Here is an 18,723-nt window from a genome sequence, read left to right on the forward strand (position 1 = left end):
GAGTGACATTCTGAGTGTGGCACTTTCATTTTCTATTTTTGCAAAAACTTGAAATTATTATTGTAACTGTTGCTGATAGTGGAAACAACACAAGCTCTGTTAAGTGCGTTCCAATTGGAAAGCCCTTAACTCACTAAAATTGCAGTCAAAAATTGGCTTTCGAATGCAACCGTTAAAGCTTTTGTGGTATTGTCTGTATTATCTTTTTCTGCAAATGGTATGCAGCTGCCTGTTTTCAAATAAGCACATTGCTATTTCATTTTGTTCAAGAATTTATGAGGTGACAGTGGACAAACTAGGCTGTTTGTAACCAAAATGTAAAAAAAAATTGCCAGATGGGAATTGTTATGTCTTTGAATGACCTGAGTAATTACAAAAGAATGATCAGGAAACAACTAACTCGTGCTAGAAATAATTAGAAGCGAAACATGAGCATGCATGTGGCTGTATTGTTGTTTTAAATCCTGTTTTGGTGAGATGCTGGTTAATGGCTGAGAGGCATTTCTGAGCAGCTCTCTGCTCTCTCTTCACAGAGCAGTCGTAAGTCATGATTACAGTTTTTAAATAGGAATTCAAGGCCTATATATGTCCAAGCCCTGTGACAACAGCTCCGACAGCATCGGTAGCAGTATCAACAACTGCAGGCTTCATTTCTTGGAGATTTTACTGGAAGCTTTCTCTGTAATACCTCACTTTCCACACTCTGACAGGGGGTGACACCTTTAAATGTTGCATTCAGTTTTGCATAAAGAAAGAATAGTCCGGCCCACACTAAAATTAGCATTATGTTTGAATGCTTCTGGGGAATTGGAAGCAGACTTTGATGCTGTGAAAAGGTGAGGTATGCAGAGAAACATTGTCATGAATTAGATTGCCTATCGAGCAGTTCTTTGAATTATGCATCGCCTGTGCATGCAGTCCCATACAGCTCTGTCATTATTTCTACAGCACAATGCTGAAGATTCCTGTTGCTTAAAAGTTTGCCACAAATTAAATAAGTGTGATCTGCATCGTGACAGTTACACATACAAAAGTATTTTTTCTACTCAATTTTAGGTTTTTTGGAGGGTTTCCATCAGTATTTGTGGAGATGATAAAGCGAAAAATATGACGTTTTCTTCTACAGTCAAACTAATTTTCAAACCCTTGTTTGTGATATTCTTTATGTGCAGAGGTGATCGGCATTACAGCCTTAAACCAGAAAGCAAGGCAGAAAATGGAGCTGTAAAAGATAGGAGCTATGATAAACAAGTCAACCACTGTACCCGAACTTCCTCACACTGATTCTGCCTTCAGTAAGTGAACAATGAGGAAAAACAGTCTGGACTGTTTGGATCCAGGGAGGCACCCCCTGTAACAAATCCTCTGTCATCAAGTTGTAACACCAGTGGCATTATGTGGTCCAAAGGCTTGGCTAAGCTGGTGTTCAGTCATAGTACAAACTAAATCGTTATGGATGACCGATCTACGGGCAATCTGACAGCAGCGCTTTTAGAAAGGTCAAAGGCTGAAAATGATCGTTGGGATCTATCGTTCTGATAAGTTTTAAAACAAAGTCAGCATAGCGTTAACAGCTGTAAAATTCGACTTTCAAACAATATTTGGACTCATTCCTTTTAACTAGGTGGCACGCAGTGTTCTGTGGATGGGAAAAAACATCTGTTAGCCTTGAATAACACATCGTCTCACTTCACCTGGATCTCTACTGCTGTGCGTGGAAGAGCTGCCTGAGACACACCTGCAGTGAAAGTCCAACGCTAGTCGTTTGATCACAAGTTATTTTGGTGTACACTCTCTTCTCTCTTTTCTTCATCCTCCATCAGTCTTTACGGTTGTTGAATGTGGCGATGGAGCCCGTCCTAGCTGTTACCATCTACCTAGCTAACATAGTCTAACCTGATGTTCAGCTGTGAAGTTTTATAAATGTGCAGTTACTGGTGCTGGACATATTTTATATTCCACAAATTATTATTTAAATTGTTATTATTACTCTGCCAAGTGCCGCCTGTTGAAGAGAGATAGTTAAAATTTCATATTAATGCATATGAGTCATATGATTAGAACTATGACTGGAAAGGACACACTACCCCGCATACACTTGCCAATCCTACTAGTAGCCAATAACATAACATAACAAGCCACTTGAAAAACTCTTCAGCAGTATTTAAAAAATTCTAATGATTTATAAAATTATGAATGCTGTATCTGTATCCCACTCACCACTAATGTCTAGTGCAGCCATTCCCAAAGTCAATAGTGCTGCGATCCACTTCCCAAGGTGCCCACCCAGTCTTTCCTTTGCCCAAAATGCAAAAGAAAGTGATGCATTTCCTTAAAAGTTGGTTTCAAATAACATAAACAGCACAGGCTATTGGCTCTAAATTGCTAATTCTACCCAGTCATATGCAAAGTGTTAAGACCAATGTGTGACCGACCTGCCACTGGGACGCAAACTTCAATACAAGAGCAACATAATATCCCAAACTAACCAACTCCTGTTACCAGTATTAATTCACTGTTTATATAAATACATTTATATACTGTAAATCGATAGTTGTACATACTTGTGAGCAAACAGTTATTATTGCAGCCCACCTGCAGTACCTTCACACCCCACTAGGGGGTCCTGGCCAACACTTTGGGAGACACTGGTCTAGTGTTTGTAATTTTGCTTTAATAATACCTTTTCTTACTCTTTATTCTATCAGTGAGCCTCATGCCTCTGATTCCTGGTAAACTTCACTTCAGCAGTGTTTTGGCTCATTGTCCTGTTGCTGCTGCAGAATGATGTATTAGTCATGCTGGTTACCTGTTGCCTTGTATTGTGAAGAAAATGACAAAAGTGACTTTTGTAAATATTCCCCCACATCATTACAACGTATAACACTTCCAATATCCGTACTCCTTTTCTGCATCTCTTAAAAATGGAACCAAAAAGCTTTCATTCTTGTCACATATCAGACCATCACACCAAAGTCTTTGGACTAATCTAATTTCGATTCCTTCTTCTTCTTGGCCCAATCAGTTATCTTCCTTCTATACGTCTCCCTGAGCAGTCGTTTTGCTGCACCAATTCAACTGTGAATACCTGATTCACACATTTTCCTTTGAACAGTTGAAAAGTGGTGATGTGAGCTCTAATCCAAGGTGTTGTTGCTGTTTCTGAGGCTGTAATTCTAATGAACTTCTCCTCTGCAGGAGAGAAAACTCTTGGCCTTTCTTTTCTGGGCTGTACTCAAAAAAGCTTGTTTCATTACAGCCAGGAGTATCACAATATTCCAACTTTTAAAAATGAAATATTGACATACATTTGAAGATAAGCTACTGTTGTAAATATCTGTGTAATTGTGCCTAATACATGTGTATGTCCAGTTTAAATGAAATGTTAGCAGTGGTCCAGTGCTACCTTAGTTCACCCTCCCACATCTCCCGCAGCTTAAGTTCATTAGTGCGGTAAGTTCCTGGTCGGGGAAGGCTCCAATGATTCAGTATTCTGCTTCACTCGGACAGGCATGGAAACTCAATAAGGAAGTGGGAAGGGAAAAAAAGATGTACTTGACTTCCTGATAATATATTAATGTCATCATCCAGCTCCAAGTCCCATACTTTTAGATGATGATTCAGCTGTATGCTGCAGTGTGTGTGAATACTGTAGAGCTCATTATCCACAACTTACAGCAGAAGATGAGAAGTGTCTGCTGTCCTCACTGTGCTGAGACCTAATCTCTACCCCATGTCATTAAATAATGCTCGATTTCATGTGATTTCACTGTAACTGCTTAGACATATATTGAGTCTCCTCTTACACAGTAATTCTATGTCACAGGTTGTAAGTTGGAACATCTTTTCTAAATTTGTCATGTAATGGGCTACAGGAGTATCTGTCTGCCAGAGTTATGGCACGTAACATAATCACTACTTATATTCAGATTTAAGGTCATGTTACGTCAACATTTTTCTTTATGTCAGGGAAACTAAATCTTTGGTTGCCATCAGTATGTATGCTGCTTTAAGCACACAGGAGGCCTAAAATATGGGCGGGTTCACTGTTGTACTCTACATGAGCACTCACTTTATACAACATGCCTCATTCACACACCAGCCAGGGATCGAACCAAAGACACATTTACTTTGTATTTAATGAAGGAGGTCAAGATGTACGGTAGATTCCTGCAGTGCAAGTTTGAAATGTTGTCCTACATTTTTTCTACTTACAGTGTCACTGACCATTTCTTTATATTTATATTTGTTGTTGGTTTTTTTAATATTTTATTTGAATAAAGTCAGGATTTGGTATGACCACCTTTATTCTTCAACAAAATTGTAAAGTCAAGTTTTCTTGTAAAAAGCTTTCCTGCCTGTCAAATTTCACATTTATCACTGGCATTGTATGCATTCAGCTGAATAGATGGGAACAAATTCAGCTAAAGAAATAGCAAGAAAGTGCCTAAGGATACCAATTAAAATTAGTGTAAAAAAAACTGGTGTAAAATGTGTAGACACACCTCTGGTTCATTCCTTTATTATGATTGAATAACTTGCAGGTCAGTGTTGGCTTAAGAACCAAACAAAACAACACTCCTCTGGAAACTTTTAGCCTGGAGACGTGTTGCTCAAGACCACTTTAAAAATTACAAGAAAGTACTTTTGCAGAGTACTAGAAGTAATGTCAGATACATTACTGTTCAACTCTTTGAATCTTCACCCTGCCTGTCTCATAAACTGTCATGGTTTGTGCTGTGGCAGGCAGGATGAAGGACCCAAATGCAGGACTAGTACACAGAAAGGTAAACTCAAAGCAGCAGCTTTATTTGCTGGAAAAAACTCTAACACTGAATACAAGAAAACAAAACTAGAAACTGGAAACATGAAACTCAAACTAGAAAACTAACAGAGAACTAGGAATTTGTCAGGAGCACAGAGGACACACGCAGTACTGACAGGGGAAATGATGGTTAATGACGCAACAACGGACCGAGGAAAACACAGGGCTTAAATACACAAGGGAGTAACGAGGGAATTAGAAACAGCAGGGAAACACAGCTGGGACTAATCTAACATAACGAGACCGGGAGGAAGCAAAACTGAATACATAGGAAAAGGAAGTATCAAAATAAAACAGGAAGACACACAGACTGAAACCCAGACTCAAGACATGCAAGCTTAACACAGGGACACAGGAACAGAGACTAAACACAGACTAAGATAAACACTGAGGGAGGGAGAACTAAGATCACTGAGAATGTAAGAAAAGATAACAAAAACCATGAATAACAATAATCAAAGAATATTAATTCAGAACCTGAAACACAAATACTGTGATATAAACTGTTGTTGGTCCCATTCAATCATACGTATTGCATCTGTCACCACCACTTTTACATTCTTCCCCCGCTAAGAGTTGCTGTGGAGATGTAATCGAGTCATCTTCTCTATCAACAAAACAGATAAAAGAACAATAGAAAAACGTTAGCTGTTATAGACTGTGAAACTCAAGAGTGTCTGAGTCACAGCACACATACACTACACAATAACAGACTGACTGACAGCTTTAAATCTGCCCCAGAATGGAACATGTTTGCTCTTAGCATGATTCATATTTCTTTGCAGATATCAAGACTTTAGTTAGATTGCCTGGATAATGATAGCTTAAACAGTAAACTTAAACTAAGAACCTTCATGGACATTAAAAGTATTAAAAACATAAGCAGAGTATAAGTAATTTCCACTTTATGTTGACCTGTGCTTAGTTTCTCTTGTGGTTTCTGAAAGTAAAAGAAAAAGAAAGCAAGGTTCAAGGCGGCAGCTAACATGTTTCACACTTAATGGTTTGTATTTCCTTCCATTTCACAGATATTAAGAAAATGCTAGGTTATGTAGATATCTGCAGTGAAGTGTGAATCGTGCATCAAAAGTAGTAATAAGAAGACTTAAATATAGCCCATTTTTCAACAACACTGAGGGACAGTTGGATAACATCATGAGTCAACATGGGAGCTACAAAAGTGCACCCACTGTGTTCTTCTGTTTTTCTTTCTTTCTTTTTTAAAACTGTTGTAGTCTCTGATATTTGTAGCTGTTTGTTTCTGTAAACATAACAGCTGTTTGTCTGTCAAACCACTTTTATGTCTGAACTACCAAACTACATGATAAAACCAGGTAAAGGGGCGGAGCTTAGGCGAAGGAAGAACCAATCTGTGTGACAGAACATTGAGCATTAGCAGAAGCTCGTGATCTCAGTTTCTTTATCTGTTTAGGAAGGTTTGGTTTTGGGGGTTTTTTTTCTACATGCTGAATCCTCAGTGACATTTTGTCCTCTGTCCTTCCCCTTAGCCTCAACCAGTTGTGGCAGATGGCTCCCTCTCCCTGAGCCTGGTTCTGCTCGAGGTTTCTTCCTGTTAACCTGGAGTTTTTCATTCCCACCAGTTTTCCCATTCTCACCAAATCGCTTGCTCGTGCTCGTGTCTAATTTTGGGGGTTTTCTCTATTATTGGAGGGTCTTAACCTCACAATATAAAGGTTGAGGTGTCAGTTACTTTGATTTGGTGCTATATAAGTAAAACTGAACTGAATTGAAATCTCTTTTTTGAGTTGGAAGGATTAAACACAAGAGCAGATACAGGATACCTGCCATATAAAATATAAAAGTACCAAGCACAGCTCACCATGCAACATAACATCAAAAACAGTATGTGTATTATAATGAAGCTTCTGGGCTGGACTGAGGGTTTTAGCAGGATGCTGGTCAGGGGGTCGCTTTAAAAACTGCAACCTCAAGACTCGCCTCGCTTCCAGCTCTTTACCAGTGTGAGGTTATGTTCCCTTCTCATTTATGTGCAGCACTATTTATCTGTTTCTTATTTGTCTTAACCTATTAATCATGCATCCCTTTAAACACACACACACACACACACACATATATATATGTACACTCCCAACAGCACATTAGATGTGAAATACACCTCCATAATTTATCTCACAATTTTAGCCTTGTGTACCTTCATTGTAAATGTTTGATGTCACAAGCTGTTCTGCAGTCTGTCTTTTGTTTGGTTACAATATACAAATAAAAGAAAAGAAATTCCTTCAGCTACTCTACCAGCAACAACGGTGTTCAGGTTAAATGTTTTTAGTGGCTATGAGCCCAGACGTCTAAAGAGAGACAGGCTAATAAGTTAAAAATGATTTTCTTTGCTTTTAGAGGGTTTTTTTGTTTTGTTTTGGGGGGTTTTACTTTTTTACAGAGCCATTATTCTTTGCAATTTGGCAAAACGTTCAATATAAAATAGCACCTCTCCATAAAAACCTGAGCTAACTGATATCAGATGGAACCGACTGATTCCGACTGACTTTGGTTGCGATTTGCAACAAAGAAATAAGAATTGCTTTCCTCAAGCGGCCTTAACGGCTGCTTTAACAAAGTAACTAAGACTTCTTTTGTGCCATTTACAACAAAGAGAAACTGACTGATTGCACCTCTGCAGGGGTAAATGATCCTAACATCACTGGGCAAATAAATAAATTAACAAATAAAAATGAGTTGTCTGAAGCAAATGCAAACATTTTTCTCAATAATAGTCCAACATAAATCTATCCCTATACCTTATTACCACCTAAATAGACGCTGAAGACACGTCTCACTTCAAATCATTCTTCCCTGAGCCTCGGTGTCGTGACAGGCAGTTCAAATTGATATGCTTTGCCTGCTTTGTGGTTTTACTCTCAAAGACTTAAAGCAGCAATAACCTGTTTCTGCCGCTGACTAATTGGCTGCTTGGCAAACAGGCTGGTGGATAAGTTTTGTCTTTCCTTGCTGTCCCACAGAGAGCAGTGTCCTACAGAGCCCCGTCTTTACCAAGCAGCCTGGCAGCATCGTGTATCCTGTGGAGAACGTGGAGAAAAACCGAGAGGTGGTGTTCAGCTGCGAGGCCGAGGGAAGCCCACCTCCCATGTACCGGTGAGTGCGTGACTGCAGTCCTTTATCTCTCTCTTCCTCCTCTCCCTGTCGATGCTGCATGCTTTTATACAGGTGACAGTCTAAACATCTTTCAATTTTTTGACATCATGTCGCTGGCAAATGTCTCCATTTTGTCTTCAGCAGTCCCCCGTCGCATTTTGGCAGCTGAAAATGCCACTGAGAGAGGACTGTGGCAAAACTCGAATGCCCATAAATCCTGCAGCACACTTGCATTTCTGTACAGAACAGTCACCTGATTCTTCGCGCTAAAAGGCAGTTTGCTTTATGTTACCACCTGACATTTTATCTTTTTCCTGATAATAATATGTTGTTTACAGAAAGTGCAATATATCCTTCTTCTTACTGCTTCGAATCAAAGCTGTTTGTTTCTGGGGTACAAAGATGTGATGTTCAAGGTAGAAACCCATAAATAAAAAGAGAAAAAGGTATAATCTCATAAAATTTAGTCAATTTGTCGGTGATAGTGACGCCTTTTAAAAGTACAAATCAAATATTACACGTGAAAAATTCCAAAGGCTCGACTGATGAGTAAATCATTGCATGAGGCATAAACAATACAACATATAAGCTCTATAAGACATATAATTATTTATTACTGGAGGCGATGGAAAATTCTCATCGGTTTATTTCTCTTGTGTGTGGGGTTTCAGTTGGGTGCTCTGCTAAAGCCACCAGCGCAAGTCAATGAGCGGCTCATATGCATGGAGGTGTGATATTAAGGACCCTCAAACTGGTTTCTGATCAGTGTTGCAGGTTTCTTAGTGTGATGAACATGAGCATTGTAGTACCGTCATCTCACACACACACACTGCTGCTGAAAATATTCAGAAGGCAGAATTTGAAGTTGCCTCCAACAAACAGAGCATTAGCCCTAGGAATTATTCTTTAAGGGAATTTTACTGATATTATAGAGCGCAATACAAATATATATTAATATTGTAATTAACACACTGGCTGTGGATTTCTCATATATCTATTATAATATAAATGGAATGTGTTATTCATAAATAAAGATTCTTAAGTTTTGTGCTTTTTAGAAAAACTTAATGATTTGTTCTGGTAAAATGTATATTTTTACTTTTTGATATCAATTTAAAGTAACATGAGTGAAAAACTATTTAATCAGTGTAATTCTTTATAGTATGGTATGCTTGCAATGCAATAACAAAATTATGGATTTGGAGTTTTGCTGCTTTCTTGTGTGTTTCAGGCTCATAGTGACATCTCTGACAGTTTTATCCTCACACATACATGTCGTCTGTGAACCAGAAAGCAGCAAGTTTTTAATCAGCAAAGCCCGAAGTTGTTCCACTGACAGTGAATTAGATTTGGCCATCATGGATTCAGAACATGTTTAAAATGTGCCTTACATATTGAGCATATTCCTGATAGTTAAAAGAGGTGTGCATACCTTGTACAGGTGTACAGATGTGGAACTCCAGCTGCTGTCCACTGTGAATGTAACCGCTCTTAGGATTACTCTCCTGATGCATCAATAACAGAGTCTTGGTTCTGTTATTTCTACTTGTTCATCCATGAAAAACCAAGTCTGAGCTGATCAGGATCATAGGCATATATTACATAAATTCTGTTTTACAGTGGATTTTTCCTTCTACCCCCTGCCGGAAACATGTGTTGCCAATCTGTAGTCTGTGAATGCATGCTAATCTGCACTTGCTCTCCTCTCAGATGTCTTCTCTCTGCTGTAGAGCTCAAAGAGACCCCTGTTTTCATGCCTCTCTTTAATTCCTCCTCACCTCCACCATTAGTCTATTGAAAGGTTGTTGCGTTGTAAGTAAAAGTTGAAATCTATTGTATTTGCTGACTGAAATTACTGTAGAGCAATTTGGAAGCAGTGGTACATTTAATACTTGGGACTTAGCCAGCTTAGAGAATGACCTAATCAGCTGTTTCCTGTCAAGGTCGCTGTGTGGTCCTGTCAGAGCTGCCGCTGCCTCTTAGAGACGTGTTGCAACACACACAGACAGGAACTAAATCATACTCAAAGTTCATTAATTGCGTGTCACACAGCTGTAAACTGTGACAGCTCGTGCCGCAGTGTTTACATGGAGCAGAGACATGTGCACAGTGTTGTCTGCACCAAATCCAGATGAAGAGGAGAGGAAGATTGGGGCTAATAAATCGAATTTCAGGCACTCAAGCGTGTGGTTAAACATGCCGATAATAATAATACAGCAACACGGCATTAATAATTAGACACTTCTAGAAAATAGACTTTCTTCCTTGTAAGAGTTAGATGAGAAAATTGACACGTCACTCTGCACTCTGGGTTCTAAAAGTGATATTTAAAGTATGAAAGAATAGCTGCAACCCCAGCTGATTGAGTGGAAATTTTAAAGCTATTACACAGCATACTCGACAAAAAGACCTAAATCTTTATTAGTGATCCAGAAACTTAAACACTGCAAATAAATACAGCAGCTCCTTAACTTGGTGCATAAACACCGAAAATACAGCTAACCTGCTCTGTCTGACTCGAATGAAATACACCCATCATCAGCTGAGTCTATTGCACTAACTGCACCTACTAGTGCTGACAGACTGGTGCTTTTGCATGTACCATATTACATTTGCAAGGTGACTCTGCCCGTAAAAATAAATAAAAACCACCATACTTGATTTAGCTAATCTCCCTTCAAGGCTGTAACCTTGTGCACAGCTGGACCCCTTTTCAATCACTCCACTTAGGTCCAGCTCTCCCGTGATTTAAAAATGGACCTGATCTCGTGCAGAGAGCAGGCATTAATGTCTGTGCCAAACTGATCTGACTTAGATGTCAAGAATCATCAGTGGCGATTACGGCTGGTTACAACCAGGAACATCGGTTTTAAGTTGAGGAACCAACACTGGCCAAGCCTGAAGCATTTTAAAAACATGAAGAGTGCATGAAATGGTGCAGAACGGCACAAAAAAACTGACTTGACTAGATCAGCCACATATAAATCAGTTGTGGCATTTTTTTGTTTTTTCTTTGAAGAACTTTCTGATTGAATCTTGCTCCAAAAGAAAACACTGACTGGTTCAGTTTTTGCTAACAAGAGTAGAAATAGTCGATGCCTATGCAAAAGGGTTTGTAATGGAAATCCATCCTAGTCAAGGTTAACTTCTTGGCCATCTCACAGCCACAGCAGTAATGATGCCCTAACATCAAATCACGAGTAGTTATGCCCTAATTATACTTGTTGTTTCCTTAAATATTATAACTCACAATTTTTACTTTCTGATGGAGTTTTTTTTTTATTCTTTCTATATTCATATACTATGTTGCTAATCTGAACACTTCCCCCATCACTTCAGCACAGTCGCATGCTATTTTAAAGGCATGTCTCATGTCTTTCTGGATACTCGTCTCCCTTAAGCTCACAGCAGTCACCCCTGTAATCAAGTCAGACAACCACTGACAAAGTTTCAAAGTCCGCTGACGTGTTGGCTTTTCTTGCTCGCGTCTGTGTGAGCTATGAATGAGCTACGAGTGTCATTAAGACGACGTTACTCCAGATTTTTGGCACTTTTATCAGGCCACATGAAGGTTTTAAGACTAAAGTGAGGAAAGAAATGTCAGGGTAGCAGTATACATCACAGGTTAAATAAAATAAAACTAGAAAATCAATCAGCTCTTTGTCTTCCTTTTATCGAACACATTGATTGGCCTTAATATGACTGACTAGACTGACTGTGCGTCGATACAGTGCAGGCTATTTTTATAGTCTTACAATAAATCCCCCCTACCCAGACGTAAGTAGACGCCATATGCCTTGGTATACAAGACACTACACCTCTCATTGGAGCCATTTATATGACACAGCTGCCATCCTCCTTCTCACTGCCCGCAGAGACTCTGGGTTGCTGCCTAGCTTCAAAACACTGCTAAGCTATCTAACTCAAATCTAAACTTTTGGTAGAATGGGGATGGCTTTTTTTCTAAATGTTATATTGGTATGGCCTAAATACTCAGAATATTTGTTATGGACTGAGGGAAAAAGACACTTGAGTATTCAGGTGCTATTCTTTAGAGCTTAAAAAGAGAAAAACTGGACTTCCTTGGATCTTTGAAGATTTTTTGCAACTCCTCCAGGAAGCTTCTTCAGTTCTAGAACAATTCAATTTTATTTATACAGCCCCAAATCACAACAACAGTTGCCTCAAGGGGCTTTATATTGTAAGGTAGAGCCTACAATAATACATACAGAGAAAAACCCAACAATCATATGACCCCCTATGAGCAAGCACTTTGCCGACAGTGGGAAGGAAAAACTCCCTTTTAACAGGAAGAAACCTCCAGCAGAACCAGGCTCAGGGAGGCTCAGGTTGGGAACCGGTTGTTTTTCAAGCTCTCGAGACAACCATGACTCGGATGACTGAGAACCCACACAGAACATCCAGGTGCTGTAGTTTCCACCTCTAATATTCAAACTTTGGCCTCAATGCCTGCAAGTATATCACTGCTGGGCGCCCACTTAATTGCAGGCCAGCAGATAAGCGAGGTTCCCAGTGTCAATACCAAAGTGGTGTTCAGCTACACACTCTCCTAGTCGTTCTGTAGTTTGACCTTTGCATAAACAGCCACAGGGGAATCAAATCTGGAGACTGCGTGGGCTGTTACAGTTCACGGAACAAAACAGAGAGCACCGTCCGATAAAGAACAGCCTCACAACACCTTTTGAAAAAGCACATAATCTAGTCAGGAGGTATTTAAAGCTCTGGAGCTCTGAATCACACGCAGACATGTTTTCCTGTCATTTTTTACTCCTTTTTTAAACACCTGTAAATTATTTATTGTTTACGCCACACCTCACATGACGAGGAGATATTCTTTTCATTTCTAATCCAAGAGTGTGTATTTTAAAACTTTATAGTGTCCCACGGTGGTGTGATATTTGCATGGCCGTAACACAAAGTAGTAATTTTTAAGCACTTTTAAGCACCAGGCTTAAGAAAAAGAACAGACCGCCTAACATTAACAGCCTCATAAGCCAGATGGTGTGGTATTATGCCACTGTGTGCACGGCCTGTTGTTACATGATAGGATAAAGCATGTGCCTAACAAATGGAACTGCTGTTGTGGCCTGCTTGCCATCATAAATCACTGTAAATAGAATTATTAATTGAGTTTACATGTGTTTGATGTAATCTGTTGCTCTGCTTCCCGTGGAGGATACTCAGTGGCACCATGACGAGCGTCGTCTCTCCCGCCATGCTACCTTCTATCACGGTCCCTGCGCCGGCTTTATCTGGTGTTATACAGAAATATTTGAATATCTGCCACTTAACCGCTTTAAAGTTGTTATCTAATTGGCTTAAAGTGACAAGAGCTGTCACAGGCCGTATAATTTGTCACAAAAGAACAATGGCGGCTTTGGGCGGGCAATTATCCTTAACTACTACTATGTTTAACGACCACACAACATGGCGCATTTAGGAATACACAATGTCTTCCTCTGACTGGGTAAATTCTTCCTTTTCAACAAGAGACATGATTACTCACTCAGATACATCAAAACATTTTCCAGGCTCAATTAACTATCCAGGCTAATGTTTTCGAAAGGCCCGGATAAAGCGGCGAATCGATGGCTGGCAGAGAAAATCTTTTGCAGCGTTTGGTTTTTCAAGCTGTCACCGATTAAGCCGTTTGACTGCAAATACAATGCCGAGCCTCTCCGAGCAATTACGACTGTGAAAAGGCTGCTTTCATATTTGATGGGATGCCTTTTCAGCCTCACAGGAAGCCGCTATCAGAGGGTGATATTGAGGTTTTTGCCGCGTCGCCTCACCCTGTCCATCCGTTCAGCTCCTGTTCCACTCGCAGGTGGGACTTAGCCGGGACATATTTATGTTGATTTTTGTTTGTTCCGCTTCAGCTGCAAATGAATCTCTGCTGTAGTCCTGTGAGACCGCAGCAGCCCCTCCTCAGGCTCTTCTCTATTGTGTGTAGTAACAAGGCTCTTGAGAGTGTGCACTTACTTATGAGTGAACTGGAGGAGTGCCATGAAAGACCATTGTGCTACACATTTGGTCTATTAAAAGAATAAAAGTCTGCAGACGCTCTTTGTGAGTGCAGCAATGCTCCAGCCAACAACTATTCTGCTGTGGCTATGTGTGTGTGTGTGTGGGTAGGCGGCTAAGGTGCACAACCCGACACTGTTTCTCATGTAAACAGCTCCTACTTGTTTCATATGGAAGCTCTGTACCTACAGGTGTCTTTGTCCACGGGACCATATAAGTTGGATTTCCCGGCCACTGAAGGCAAACGAGTGTATTCTATAAGCCACATTATGCTACAAAAGACATAATACAGCAAGAAAATTCCACAACGCCACTATCAGTGCTTTCTTAGAAAGGTTATTATGCCTCAAAGGCTCCAAATTGGCATAACAAGGAAAGTTAAGACAGTACCCCCAAACAGCTTTGTGCAACTTCTGTCTCTTGTACAAAAGGGGCTTTAGCAAAGCCCCTTTTTTCACATCAAAGCTGCTTTCTTTTTTCAGCGGAAAACAATGCTCCGGTTTTCCAGCTGAATGGGAAATCATTCAGAGAAACTTTTTTTTTTAAATCAAAGCAAAAGAAATTTTAAAACTCCTTCTCAAAGAAATAATCAGCTACAAAACCCCTCGAAGCCCAAATCAGATCCGGGTAGTCCATTATCCAGTGCCATATTAAATCTTCTTTTCACGCTTGTTTATCTGTGCAGTACCTTTTTACAGCTGAGATAGTTATACATCATCAATAACAAATGGCAATGTATGAGCTCTTTTCTCTGTCTTTTTTAGGTTTTGTTGCCTTGGTTGAAGTGAGTTATGGCTTGAAGCCATTTTTCTGAAATGACTGATTTTTCTCCCACCTGTGTTTCTTTAATAAGGTGCATCTGTTTGGAGAGATTGGAGAGTCTGTTGCCATTTTAAGTGAATTATACCCTTCGTTGGTCCCGCCCACCCACCCACTCATCCTAACACCAATGATAATCAAGTGGAAGGGTCTAGAATGTACGAGTGTGAAGGCGAGCTTGCAGGCATTCGTTTTAATTGTTGTACCATAATGATTAAGCAGGATTTTTATGCGGTCTGACTGGGGTCTGGCAAGATGGATGGCCTGAAATGCTATCTATTCTCAGGGAGTCAAGTCCTTGGCACCATAGTGGTTCACTGCTGCTTAGATTAACACTAAGCTGGAGGGCATGATTTCTGGGTCCTCTCCACCTTTCATTTCTCTCCTGTTGAAAAACAATCAAATATACAAGTCACGTTCTGCTTCTTCTTCTTGTGCTCTGGCGTACTTCCATTGCCCCAGTCTACACTGAACAGTGTTTAATTTGTTAAATTTACATGTTCATTTTTCTCTCTTTCTCTCTCTCTTTTTTAGATGGAGACTAAACGGCACGGAAATAAATCCCAAAACTGGATCTCACTACAGCCTTTCTGGGGGCAACCTCAGAATCAGCCATCTGAACAAAGACCAAGATGCTGGAACGTATCAGTGCCTCGCCTCCAACTCTTTCGGGACCATCGTTAGCCGAGAGGCCAGTCTAACCTTCGCATGTGAGTTTATTTTTATTTTTTTTCTATTTTCTTTAGGCGAGCATTTGAGGCTTCTTGGCTTCCATTGGAGGAAAAAAAAGTAAAAAATAGAGGAAGAAAGGGAAAAACATGTCAGTCACAAACAAGGATAACATAGTGGGCTGCTCTTCATGACATGTTTAACATGGAGAAAGTTATCTCTGAGGTGCTATTTGCTATTTGTGTGTTGACTGACGTTTACTCTATAAATGGCTGCACAGTAGGCAAACAGAAAGCGCTAAACTCACTGCAGTGGAGGAAAAAGATCAACCTTTTCCTGTGAGGTGTCTTGGAGTACAGGCACTGTGTTGAAGTGGAAGGCTCAGACCGTTACATGGGGAAACCTTCTGTATACAAGCGCGCTGATCCACACGGGTGTGCACATGGGTGTTCACTGTTCGTAGACATAAACTACACCTTTCTTAGCTGCTACTTCAAAGCACATTGTGCGCTGTCTGTGCTGCACAACAACATTCAATATTTAGTATTTATTGCTGTTTACACTTAGCTAGATTAACATGATGGTGTTGTGTTTAGTATGTTGCTTTGTTTTTTTTTTGCTTGTTTTCTATTCTTTTTCTCTCAACAGGTGATCCAGGAGATTTTTTTTTTCTCTTTGTCTTTGTAAGTGCCCTTTCTCACTGTCCCTCTTCCCTTCTGTTTTTCTTTTCCTTCCTCTCTTTCTTTCTCCCTTTCCTATCCCCCAATCATGTCTGTCTCATCTGTAACTACTGAAAATAAAATAAATAATAACAACAAAAGTTGATCAAATGGACCAATACGGCAATGCCATGATGATCCATTTGGCAAAATAAATCCATTTGGTATCCTTGTTGGTCTTCAGACAACAATTCTGACGGCTAAAGAACCAAATGGGACAGACAAAAAAAAAAAAAAAAAAAAAAAAGGTTAGAAATGGCAATGGAAATGTGCGCTGTAGCAGCAAATAGTTTTTTGACCGTGACATCATTTGTTTGTATGTACGAGTCAGAAATAAATCTGGATAGCTCACATTAAAAAAAAAAAAAAAAAAAAAAAAAAAAAAAGGAAGGCTCAGGTCTTGGTTGTACGTTCTGCAGACTCAACTAAACTTCTTAGCCAAGTTTGAGCATTAACATTGGTTGTATGCTAATGGCTTATTAGCTAAGTGACCATTCAGTCTCTTTTAACCCTCTATACCCCAACAGCATTAGCATAAATGTGCTTATTTATTTGTAATATTGTCAGAGTTAGTAATTAGACTTTAGACATTAGACAACAGACTATATCACACTCAGCTAGATAACAGTAGATAGTTGTAAGCTAACATTATGGCAGCTAATGCTACACTTGCGTATCCTAGAAGTCACATTTCCCCTCTGGTTAACAGTTCGTTAAACTTCATATGAGATTATTTACAAATTTCCTTAATCTGGAAAGGTTAGGTTTCTTCCACATTAAAGTAAAGTAAATTTCCAGTAAACTTCTAGCTAACGTGAGCTAACTAAAGGAAAACAGTAGCAAAAACAGCTTAGCGACAGAAAAGTTCAGGATATCACTCACTCAGCTCAGTATCACTGTCACTGGTTAGATGTGAACTTCATCGAGTTGTATCACAGGCCTGTCACAAAGTTTTATAGCCTCTTCGGAAACGCAGAGCAGCTGAAAGTAGCCATTAAGGAGCACCAAGGGTTAGCTGATGAAACTTTACTTTCCGTTACTTCAGAGAACAAAAACAGCACACCCACTCATGAAGAAATGCAAAGTCAGCACCATCACTTTTGCAGATTGAAGTTTTTTTAATGGCCCTATCATACTGATTTCTGACCAGGAGGACGACAGATTGTTTGATGGATCTTGATGAGTCTAACTGACAAGCCTCTGGACCTCATATTTCTAGCAGGACTGAGTCAATAAGTGCCTACTTTATGTGCCAGTTATTTGACAGGAGTAAATCATGACATTAAAGGCAAAAGAGTGATCACTAGCTCAGATTAGATTTTGAGGTTTGGTGTTTGGGGACAAGGCCACCAATGTGCCTCAGGCCATTTGTTTAGTTCCTTGGACCAGCATGAAGTCAATCCATGATCTGATTCTGCTGGCGAATTTCCACTATGATAGGATGACAGTTCCATCAATTGTCGGACTCTGACCTTACCAACCTGCAGTTGTTGTCACAGAGTCGGCGTGTGCGTGTATGACCGAATATCATCTATCTTCTTTATTACTCTTGGTATAGCTTAATTAACTCCACTGCATGATTGAATGGTAAAGGTTCAAGCGAATAATTTAAAGGGCAACTGGTATTACTTTAGAGTGTCATGCAATTCTTTATAGAAATTCAAGGGAAGTAAAGGATATGAGTGAGGTCCTCCTGCAGGGAGGTAGTCGGAGATATCCTGCTCAAGCAACATCGACTCCTAGTCAGATGCACACAGTGCAGGTATAAGTTGTGTTTCAGCACCTAACAGCAATATTTTTTCCTCCAGTAAAGGTCATGACCTTTTGATGGTAATTAGTTTTACGCATAATTTGACTGATTTTGACACAAGACAGGGTCTGAACTGACTCGCTCCTCTAATAAGCCCAGTGCTAATTGCACCCGTCAGAGCCAGCATGAGCGTAATCATTTGGAGCCATATAAATGCACATCTGCTACAATCAAAAAGGTCAAAAGTCAAGAGATTTAAAGTCTGCCCCATCTTCAGTGTAATCGTGCACTGTCATGAAAATGTGTCCTTACTATAATTGATTTCCTGTGGAAAAAGATGGAGCATAACTAGAGTGTATACCGTAGGAAGAGGATGAAACTGTCAAGGAAACTTCAGCGCTGGGGACATGAAGGTAAAGGGAAGGAGTCCTATTGTTACTTACAGAAACAATAATAAAAACAATGTACTATAACACAAGTTTGTCCAATTTTTAAACCACATCTAAAAGCAATAAAATCCAGGAACACTAGGCAGGCACACAAAGACTGAAAGAAACCATGCATGTATCAAGGTACAGGTGAAGTCAATCGTGACAATAACAAGGTTGAACGAAGAAAGGACGTAAAAAAGAAAGAGAAAGCCACAAGAGGAACTAACCTTCAAAATAAAGCAGGAATCAAATGAAATGAAAGACTACACTGAAAGAAAGAATTAGATCTGACACAGAGCAGTGAGAGACAGACCGGGGCAATGCAAGGCACAA

The 18,723-nt window shown here is 39.8% G+C and overlaps 1 protein-coding gene across 2 annotated transcripts in view; it reads left to right on the plus strand.

The window, feature by feature from the left end:
- Positions 1 to 18,723, plus strand: part of cntn4 (contactin 4) — a 189,733-nt gene that overhangs the window by 48,515 nt on the left and 122,495 nt on the right. For both annotated transcript variants that reach the window (XM_063474784.1, XM_063474785.1), the window contains exons 3-4: positions 7,825 to 7,957; positions 15,356 to 15,531. In XM_063474784.1, coding sequence (XP_063330854.1) covers positions 7,825 to 7,957; positions 15,356 to 15,531 — 309 coding nt within the window. The remainder of the gene's footprint in view (positions 1 to 7,824; positions 7,958 to 15,355; positions 15,532 to 18,723) is intronic.

The sequence above is a fragment of the Pelmatolapia mariae genome, linkage group LG5 (assembly GCF_036321145.2).
Source record: "Pelmatolapia mariae isolate MD_Pm_ZW linkage group LG5, Pm_UMD_F_2, whole genome shotgun sequence".
Classification (NCBI taxonomy): Eukaryota; Metazoa; Chordata; class Actinopteri; order Cichliformes; family Cichlidae; genus Pelmatolapia; species Pelmatolapia mariae.